The sequence below is a fragment of the Empidonax traillii genome, unplaced genomic scaffold, assembly GCF_003031625.1.
Source record: "Empidonax traillii isolate 1590-97213 ecotype Southwest subspecies unplaced genomic scaffold, ASM303162v1 scaffold683:size364172, whole genome shotgun sequence".
Taxonomy (NCBI): Eukaryota; Metazoa; Chordata; class Aves; order Passeriformes; family Tyrannidae; genus Empidonax; species Empidonax traillii.
In genome coordinates this window covers 48,647-57,827 of record NW_020955876.1, presented here as the reverse complement: position 1 = coordinate 57,827, position 9,181 = coordinate 48,647, and the positions used below count along the sequence as shown (strand labels likewise).

Genomic DNA, 9,181 nt, shown 5'->3' with positions numbered 1-9,181 from the left:
TAAGGCCCAGACACCATAACACTCATGACAGTTTGTTTGAATACACAGAACATACTGAGTTTGGCCCTGCACTTCTGCAGATGAACAAGCTCCATTTATCCTTGCAGGGCGTTTGCCATGACAGTGAATCTCTGTTTCAGACTCTCCCTTTTCTGGTTTAACTCGTCTTCTATGTCCCTCGCTTCTGTCAAGATTCCATCCAGTTCCTGGACATAAGAAGTCTCCATCTCTGCTGCCTCACTTAAGTGAAAAAAAACCCTCTTGTTAAAATCAACACTAATGCCATTAACTTTCTCACTACTTAAAGCTGCTTTTATGCTTTTCTTAAAAACATGCTGTCCATTAATACCCAGTTCCATCTTATCTAGAGAAGTTACAAAGATGCTGTACAAATAGTGCAAAGTTAACTTGCCTTATAATGTTAGCATATTTTGATAACAAGGTCATGATTTCTTTGTTCATCTCTGCTAAAAGGGAAAAAAAAAAGAGGCAATTTTATTTAAATATCTGAATGGATCTCAGCATAAATCAGGGAATTGCATACTTACTTTCGGTATATTTAATACATCACCATTTAAAACCTTTTCCAGTGGTTCAGTGTTGCAAAGGGACCGCGAGTCCTCAGAAAGAGCCAAATCTGTTTTGTCAAGGAAGGACAACTGAGGATTTTCTGAAGCTTCATTCTAATAACAGAGCACATTAAAAAGACACAGCTTCTAGGACTTAAAATGAGCTTAGCACGGAGTTTAATTGAGGGAAAGAGGAGGTTTAAAAAGGCCTTGAGAGGCTGTATTTAGAGAAAATGCAAGCGGTGTTGGCTTCGGGGCATCATCTTGGGCAGTGGGTGGGAAGTACCAGCTTGAGATCTCTGTAAATATATACATATTTTTTTTAGATATGCACTGTATGTATCTCTCTGTGTATGTATATCTATATATTTATATATATCAGTAAAAGCCAGTGTATTTCAGCAGCTCGCTCTCAAAACATTCCACATAACTGTGTCTCAGTGCACACCCAATACCGCTGGTCTTCAAACACTAAGAGAAACTCTGATTTCCTCACACGAGCAAGTCCTCTCTCTGTTTCCCCAAACCTCCATGAAGCTAACGGAGCTGTGTGCCCTCCCTCCGTGCCCGGGATCCAGAGCAGGGCATGGAACGAGGGTCCGCGCCCTCCCTCCCTCCCTCAGCACCGCTCACCTCCATCCTCTGACGTTTGCTCGCACTCTCATCAGATTTTTGCGCGTTGCTCGCCATCGCCTCCTGACAGAGAGCAGGGGGTGTTGGCTACGCCGTTCCCTCGTGTGGCTGGGGAGGATTATTTACGCCGATCCGTGTGAGCCCCGCGGCGTTCAGCTCTGTGGAGGAGCTCTCCTCCCGCCGAGGGGCAGCGCCTCAGGGCGCCCTGAGGGGCTGGGCGCGGCGGGGCCAGCTCGGGGGGTGTCCCGGCACAGCTTGGGGTGCCTGGGATCCATATCCTAGGGCATTGATCCCTCTTCCCGGTCCCTCCTGCCCACGAGGACAAACAACGGGGACCCTGGGACCGGCGCCTTCCCCTCAGGCTCTGGGTGGGCCCGGGATGGGCTGGGGTGGGAATGGCTGTGATGGGCCGTCCGTGAGGGGACAGGGGACAAGGACAGGGGACAGGGACATGGGGATGGGGACAGGGGACAAGGACAGGGGACAGGGGATGCCCCACTCCCCTCAGGGCTGGCAGCACCCCCAGAGCTCCTGCCCAGCCCTCGGGAGCGGCTCCTGCCCCAGCCAGCCCGGGAAGAGCCGTCCCCATCCCTGCCGATTATTTATGAGTTAATTATTCTACCTGCAGTGAACTGAAACACTGAGCTGTTCCCCCCCAAATAACGCGTTTCGTCTCCTCTAGCCCGGTCACAAGTCCCTAAAACACGCGGAAGGCCAGGGGGACCGTCCACCCAAGCATCCGTCTCGAAACTCAAGCCACCGATTCGTAAAACCTGAGATATCAGTCACTAAAATGAGCAACACCGTCAAAAAAAAAAACAAAAAAAAACCCCCGCACAACTGCTGAGAACAGCTTTTTTCTTCTCTGCAGGGTTTCTCTACAGTAAAATAAATCATTTAAAGAATTGGAGTCATGTTGGAGCGAAGCAAATTTTGCCCCTGGGCTGTACTGTTCTTCCATGTGTGTGTGGAGTTATTTTTTTAAAATATCTCCAATTTCCTTTTTTTTATAAGAGAAAAAGGACCTTAATTTCAAATACGTTATCTGATTAGGCTCTGAAATTAAAATCTCAGTACAAGAAATTAAACTGCTGAAAGAACGAGAACTAAATACTTCCCTAAAGTAGGAACAATAGTCAATATGCTGACACACCCCACTTGACTTATTCTCAAACATTTTATAGAGATTTATGTTATTATCTAAACATTAAGAAATAGATATGAGAGATTAGGCTTGGAATTTGGCCCTAAGGTGTTTATTTAATTGTGTTATCGTTAGTAGGTTAAGATATTTTTATTAACAGACCATGTGAATTAGATGAAATTAAACATCTGAATTTTCTTTACCACTCTCAGCACGTTATGGATGGGACAGTCTATGCAGAAACATCAGTCTAAATATAAAATGAATTTTAAAAATTATCTAAGGTGTGAGAGTTAACTCTCAACTGGAGTTCCAGATCCTTTAAGATTGGAGAAAAATTATCAAAATGATTACTCTAAAAGTAGTTCCAGTTCTTTTATTATTGGAGATATTAAATGCCAGGAAAAATAAAACCTTAAATCTTATCACAGAAGCCATTGTATGAGTTAAGAGTCTGGCCCTTATAAATGCAAATATGTACAGAGGAAGAGAAGGGAACGCCTTTTATTCAATGTTCTAAATGTCCTTATTGAATTTTTAGGTTCTCAAAGGCTGAAAAGAAAGACCAAATCCTCGCTCCTGATAGTTCTGTATGTAATATCAATAGACCAAAAACATTATTGCCAGATGTTATTACAAAGTAAATAATATTGGCTGAATGGCATTGGTTTTGCCAAGTATAATATTATTTAATGTTTAATTTGTTATCTGAATGTGTATTTAAACTTAATGTGGAAAAAATTGCTGAATGATAAATTATTAATACAGCATCATTTTTTTTAAAAATAATGTAATTCTTTTGTAGTGAAATAAAAAGTATCTGGGAACAAGAATCACCCAAATGGGGAACTCTCCTGAATAAAGCTCTCGTGAGAAAAATTTCAAAAAATGTTAAAATATTAAAAGTCAATTGGAGTGAATAAAAGAGACGTGAATATTATTTTCAAGGGGAAGAAAATTATTCAGAGGCGGAAACTTAAAAAGGGCTGAAATTGTTTATTTTAGTTGAAAAAGACCAGGAGGCATTTTGATCCTACTTGCAGAAAGGAACTATTGGTTACGAAATGTCTATCGGGAAAATGTCAGAAATGGGTGGCCAGAAACAGAAGTCAGTTAAATTTAGGAAGATATAAATTTTATATATATATTTTTTTTCCTGTTAGAACCAACCTGTGGCCCCAAAATTACCTGCCTATTTTTATCAGACAGGTATTAAAGCATTCCTACCATTTTTTTTTTCCCCCTCTCCCAGGGCAGTAACAGGCATGTTGGCAGGTGAGGGAGCGCCTTGGGGTCTCAGCTACATAAGTACCTCCAAGGGAAGAATTCAGGCTCCTGTTCTGGGATAATCTCTTGTTCCCCTCCATCACTTGCTGCCTTTGGGGGTTTTGCATGTGTTTTTTTTTTTTCATCCCTACAACTCGCCCTCCTGTCCCCGCTGATGATCAGCACTACAAACAGAAAATCGAGGCACGGGGATTTCCGCTGGCGCCACCAAGTTCTACAAACTCAGACACCCCCCCCCAAAAAAAAAAAAAAAAATATTGGTTAGTTACTCCTTCCCAAAGCTGCGTTTCCTGTTTCTTAAGGGCCTTAATTACCCCACCACCACCACCACACGGTGTCGGCGCTGCAGTTACAGCAGCGCTTGCTGCCTTGAACGCTCCCCAAAGGCAGCAGGTGATGGGGGACAGCGAGAGGTTATCCCTGAACAGGCGGCCCAGCTCCCCCCGGGAGCTCCCCCTGTCCCAAGGGATGCGAGGCGAGGTGCCCGTGCTGTTGGTGTTATCCAGGGCCAGCACACGCCGCGATGTTTGCGGGCAGCGTGCGGGGAAGCGGGGATGGTGGTACCTGTTTCAAAACCCCACGGACCGGCTGGGAACGGGCACGCTGGAGCCGGGCCAGACGAGCCCTGATGTCACCCCCGATTTGCATACTCGCGGCGTCTCCGGCGGCGGGAAATGTAGGCAGATTATGTCGGGAAGGCGCCCCAAATCTCCTCGGCCGCTACAAATCCTGCGCTGGCGGCACCGCTGCTCGGCCACCGCTTCCCCGGGGCTCGGGCATCCCCCGTGGGCGGCGGGGCGGTGACCCCGGCCGGCCCCGGGACAGCCCCGGCCCCAGTCCCGGCTGCGCTCCCCGCCCTCCCGCAGCTACGCCCGCCCGCCCGTCCGTCCCTCCGTCCGTCCGTCTGTCTGTCCGGCTCCCTGCATTCGGCTGCAGTTCGCCGAGGAGCCAGCGAGGACCACCGCGGGCTCCGCTCCCACGCACTTCGAGCTTCTCCCGCCCCGCACTCCCGCTTTTCCACAGGGTGAGTCATCCCACGCCACCTCCAACAGTCAGCTAAAAACTTTCAGCTTCTGCCGTGCCTTTCGAGCCTGCTCTGTTAAAGATCTTTTTGCTGCGCCAGGGTCGGAGTTGATGATGCTGGAGGTCTTTTCCAACCTCATCGATTCTGTGATCCTATGATTCAATGGTCAAGGAAAGCAGCACAGTCACTTAAGGTGTTTTACCCATTAAACCAAGGGCTTAAATCCTGTGTCACTAAGTCCTGCCTATGCCTTCCCCTCCACTCCAGAATAACAGAGCTTGTTGCTTAATTTTCTGCGGATGAGGCTCGCAGGGTTTGGTGCTGGGGTGTCTCGTTTCTAAGGCTCAGGGGTGCGTGTTTGCCAACAAAGATGCCGTGAGCCTGGGTGCCTCCTCTGCACAGACCACAGAACTACGGACCACTGGGGTTTCTTATAAAAAAGTAGGATGAGAAAAAAAATCACTCTCAAATACGTAAAGTCCTTTACTGAAGGGACAAGGAAATTCCCCACCCTGATCCCTGTGGCTGATGGGCGTGTGCAGCTTGACACTGCTCAGCTGCTTTGTGTAGTGAATCCTTCTGGAGTGATGAAAAAGCGTTGGAAGGATGCCGGATATTCTGACTGCACAACAAAATGCCAGCGCAAGAGCCGTGATCTTCCTCCTGTTCACCTGGCTTTAATGCATTTACTTAGTGCAAGGGATATGCATAGAGCTAAAGGCATTGCAAGCAGCAGGCTGAGGTGCATGTTGAAGGGAGGTTGAGCTGTGGCTGGGAGCCCAGGGCAAGAGGCTGTGAATTGCCAACCCTTTGGTTGACAAATGGCTTGAACCAGGGATCAGTTTTAATGACCCCTGAAGCGTTTAGAAGAGGGGCTGGAACCTCTCAGGTGCAGAAGTTGACTGGTCTTCAGTGACTAGTTCAGGGTTTGTTGGATTTTGTTGTTGTTTTTTTTTTTTTTAATAAAATGATTGTTGTTATTCCTAAGGGAAATATCCTTTCTTCTTCCCTTTTCTCTGTGTCACTCTTGAAAGAGAGTAGCTGTGAAATCAAGATCAGAATTTGAGTTGAGATAAAATACCATAAGGAAAAAATCAGTGTTACTGCAAAATAAATTCCATCCAAGCTTCCCTAAGAACCTCCAGAATTCCAACCCCAGGTGCCAAAGATACAGGTCTTTCTAGGGGCTGTCAGAGGGTGAACTAAGGTTTGGGTGTTTTGGAAGTTCGGTCTTTGGTAGGGGAAGTCTGTGTGGATTTAGATTTATAAAGAAGCATTGTGCTTACTCTGAACCCTCTCCCTGCGCCTCTGGCAGGGTGAAGATGAGTGCTGATGAGATCCTGGTGTGTGCAGTAAAACTTGGAAAAAACTTCTGCCTCTATTTTGACGGTAATTATTATCTGGAAAGCATTTAATAACCTTTCCTGTTTGAATACTGATTTAATGCAAGTCATTTGTTTGTCTGATTTCAACTAATTTTCCCATAAGCTTCAGTTTTAAGTGTTAAAGGACACTCAGAACTTTGGAATACTGTGGGGTGGGCTTGGAGTAAGGGAGCAAGTTCCAATCTTATAAAGTTAGTCAGAAAACAGTTTGTTCTTTAGAAGCAATCGGATTCTTGTCCTTTTGCTCACTCAGAAAGAAGGTTCTGATTAAAACAAAAATTCCCATGCAATTATTCCTCGGTTACAGGTTTAACGAGACCTGTTCACCCTTAAATAACCCTAAAACACTTTGCATACCTCTGGTTTGGTGGTAACTGCAGTTCTCAAATGACTGATGTTTTCATCATCGCGGTGCATTTGTCTGGCTCGCAAATAAACACTCTCTGGAGTGATGTCAGCTCAGCCTGGGGAGTGCAACATGTAGGTGGCTGCCTTGCCAGGGTGGAAGGTGGTTTCTTCTGTGGGGGCAGAGATTAATCTTGTTTTTCCTTTCCCTTTTTTTTTTTTTTTCCTCCTCATTGCTCACTCGGAACCAAGACGATGATGGTAAGCTGAGAGCTCATCATTTATAACTGCACCACCACTTTCACTTGCTCCTGCTTTACTAACACACAGATGCTCTGTGTGCCTTAGAGGACAAGTTTCAAACTTGGCTACTGCAAGAAAAAGAGAGCTACAGCTCCCCTGCTCCTTCTGGGAGCTCACGTTGCTTTAATCCCTCCTCTGAGCTGGTCAGAGCTGAGGGCACTACAGCTGAAATATTAAGAAATCTTCCTCACGGTCTCCACAGAGCTGGAATGTGATGCCCTTTGCAAGGAGAAGACCCTGCTCAGAGTCCTTCGGAACGTGAACAGCCAGCTGCTGGTGGTTCGCCCAGACCTCAACCTGGCAGCCTTTGAGGATGTGACAGACCAGGAGATGCAATTGGGTACCTTTTCACACCTAAACTGTGACCTCTGCACTGCTCCTTTACTCTCCAGGTGGTTTTGTTCCTTCCATCACTGACTCTAAAAGATGAGGCTGAGGGCAAGGATTTAAACTTCGTTTGTGAGAATGAAGATGAGCTAAGAGAGCTGAAATTTTGGGTCTTGTGCACTGGGGATTAGACCAGGAGCCTGCAGGGAGTCACAAGCAGAAAAAGGGCTGATAAGAGTTTTGGTTAGCTCTGATCACAAAATTATTCTTTTTTCTGTTGGATTACAGAAAGCAGTTCTAAAATTTAAACAATGTACTAGCACTAGAAGTTAACACTATACTTACAATTTTGGTCTGGATTTTTCAGGGGATGTTTCAGCAATTTATTCAGAACAGTATTTTTTGCACATATTTATTTATGGATCACCTGTATACAGATATAATCTGATTCACAGGTTTACAAACCCAAGTCTCACTTGAAGCACGCACATAGAAGGGTCTGACATCCTACCCACACTGAGTGGCAACTTCACCTCATTATTGCATGACTGCAGAAAGTCAAAAAGGTGCAGCCAGCAGCCAAAAAAATATTAAGCCCTGGCTCTTGTGTCAGGAAAATTATCCAGGGAAGGCAGCCAGCAGTTGCCAGTGGAACGTGAGACACAATGAGGTTGTTGCAGCTCTCCTGAGCAGACTATTAACAACAAACCATTTACACCCAGGCCAAGGGATGCACTTCACCATCCACTGCTACAAAACCACCACCCCTGGAGCAGGGCTGCCTGTTGCCTTCAGCGTGCAAATAGAGGACAAAAGCTATTACATGTGCTGTGAGAAGGAATGTGGGGAAATGATTGTTCGATTCAAGGTGAGCGTCCGCTTCCCACACCCACTCTGTGCGTGAGGGGCAAAATCAACCACCCAAACCTGCGGGAGCTGGGGCACAACTGTGCTGGCACTGACACCTTCCCTTTTGCTTCCTCAGGAAGGACAAGTTCCCAAAGAAATTCCTGGTGAAAGTAACATCATCTTTTTCAAAAAGACATTCACGTCCTGTTGCTCCGGAGCGTTTAAGTTCGAATACTCACTGGAAGAAGGAATGTTCTTGGCCTTCAAGGAAGAAGGCTACTTAAGGAAATTAATCCTGAAGAAACTGTCAACAAAAGATGAAGTGGATGAAACCACAAAGATAAGTTTATCTAAATTCAGTCAAAATGAAAGTCACAACCTGTAATGACAGGCTTTAACAGTTTTAAAATATATTTTGGCTTTTTATAAAAGAAACTTCAGTCTTTCTTTATCCAGAACCAAGCCAGTTTTCTGTTTTAACTACCATAAGCCTTATAAAAGAAATAAACATTATAAAAAATGTTTTAAAAATAAATGCATGTATTTGACAAAAAGAGGCAGGAGAGTGTTTTCTCGTCAGGTAGAAGGAAAGAAAATGACACAGCGAGGAAGCAACAATGTGAATGTCAGTGTGTACATGCAGAACTTGATCCCTAAAATCTTGAATGCCTGTTGAGCTAACTGAGCGAGGTGTCTCACAGATGCAGATATATCCTGTGTTTGGGCTCACAGTGGGAAATATCAAACACTTTCTAAGATCTAAACTCCGATGGTTCGGTGGGACTTTCCCATGACTCAGTTCTGTACCTTCCTCACAGTGACAACATAATGATTGTTACGTTGGTATTGAAAGCACACCACAGCAGGCAAATTTGATTCAGTGTTTGATATTTTTGGGTTCACAAGGCTGATAAAACGTGGCCCATTACCTGCTTTTGCCCACGACTGCGCGAATAAGCAGCTACATAAACAAATAAAATTAACAGTCCAGATTAAAAAAAAATCAAAAAGCCTCATAGAATTCAAAGAGAACTTGGGCATTATTGCATAATCAGCCTGATGGCGACACAGAATTCTCTTCCTCTTACCATTAACAGTACCACAAATGTACCAGCAGAATGTGGAAATAGCTGTTCATTCCTTGCTAGAATGAAGGTCCGAAAAGATAAAACAAGAAGTCCAAACCCAGAATCTCAGTTCCCCCCTAAAATGCCCTAAAACCCTCAAGACACAAAGAATGTTGCATCACCCTCGTGGCGTGCTACGACAGGAGGGCTGTGCTTGCTGCCTTTTCAGTCACACAGACCAGTGCATT

The 9,181-nt window shown here is 45.2% G+C and overlaps 2 protein-coding genes across 3 annotated transcripts; one reads left to right on the top strand and one right to left on the bottom strand.

The window, feature by feature from the left end:
* On the bottom strand, positions 1-1,672 carry TEX12 (testis expressed 12). Its single transcript, XM_027899679.1, has 5 exons — positions 1,350-1,672; positions 1,203-1,262; positions 572-683; positions 413-464; positions 1-240 (listed from the first exon to the last, which is right to left on the bottom strand). The coding sequence occupies exons 2-5, from the start codon at positions 1,257-1,259 to the stop codon at positions 96-98; spliced, it is 366 nt and encodes a 121-aa protein (XP_027755480.1). The 5' UTR covers positions 1,260-1,262; positions 1,350-1,672; the 3' UTR covers positions 1-95.
* Positions 1,673-4,554: 2,882 nt separating this feature from the next.
* On the top strand, positions 4,555-8,365 carry IL18 (interleukin 18). Of its 2 annotated transcripts, none has more exons than XM_027899681.1 (6): positions 4,555-4,657; positions 5,973-6,046; positions 6,640-6,648; positions 6,893-7,030; positions 7,740-7,885; positions 8,003-8,365. In XM_027899681.1, exons 2-6 carry the CDS (start codon positions 5,980-5,982, stop codon positions 8,249-8,251), a joined length of 609 nt encoding a protein of 202 aa, XP_027755482.1. In that variant the 5' UTR covers positions 4,555-4,657; positions 5,973-5,979; the 3' UTR covers positions 8,252-8,365. The 2 variants fall into 2 exon arrangements, with proteins under 2 accessions (XP_027755482.1, XP_027755481.1); XM_027899680.1 differs by lacking the exon at positions 4,555-4,657 and adding an exon at positions 4,786-4,884.
* Positions 8,366-9,181: the final 816 nt, after the last annotated feature.

What these genes read in the sequence shown, in the direction of transcription:
- TEX12 (XM_027899679.1), bottom strand. Translation starts at nt 1,259, where the DNA reads ATGGCGAGCAACGCGCAAAAATCTGATGAGAGTGCGAGCAAACGTCAG. An exon ending in GCAAACGTCAGAGGATGGAG is followed by an intron (nt 684 to 1,202) that starts GTGAGCGGTGCT and finishes CTCTGTTATTAG; the next exon opens with AATGAAGCTTCAGAAAATCC. An exon ending in AAATATGCTAACATTATAAG is followed by an intron (nt 241 to 412) that starts GCAAGTTAACTT and finishes TTTTCACTTAAG; the next exon opens with TGAGGCAGCAGAGATGGAGA.
- IL18 (XM_027899681.1), top strand. Translation starts at nt 5,980, where the DNA reads ATGAGTGCTGATGAGATCCTGGTGTGTGCAGTAAAACTTGGAAAAAAC. An exon ending in AGACCAGGAGATGCAATTGG is followed by an intron (nt 7,031 to 7,739) that starts GTACCTTTTCAC and finishes ATTTACACCCAG; the next exon opens with GCCAAGGGATGCACTTCACC. An exon ending in AAATGATTGTTCGATTCAAG is followed by an intron (nt 7,886 to 8,002) that starts GTGAGCGTCCGC and finishes TTGCTTCCTCAG; the next exon opens with GAAGGACAAGTTCCCAAAGA.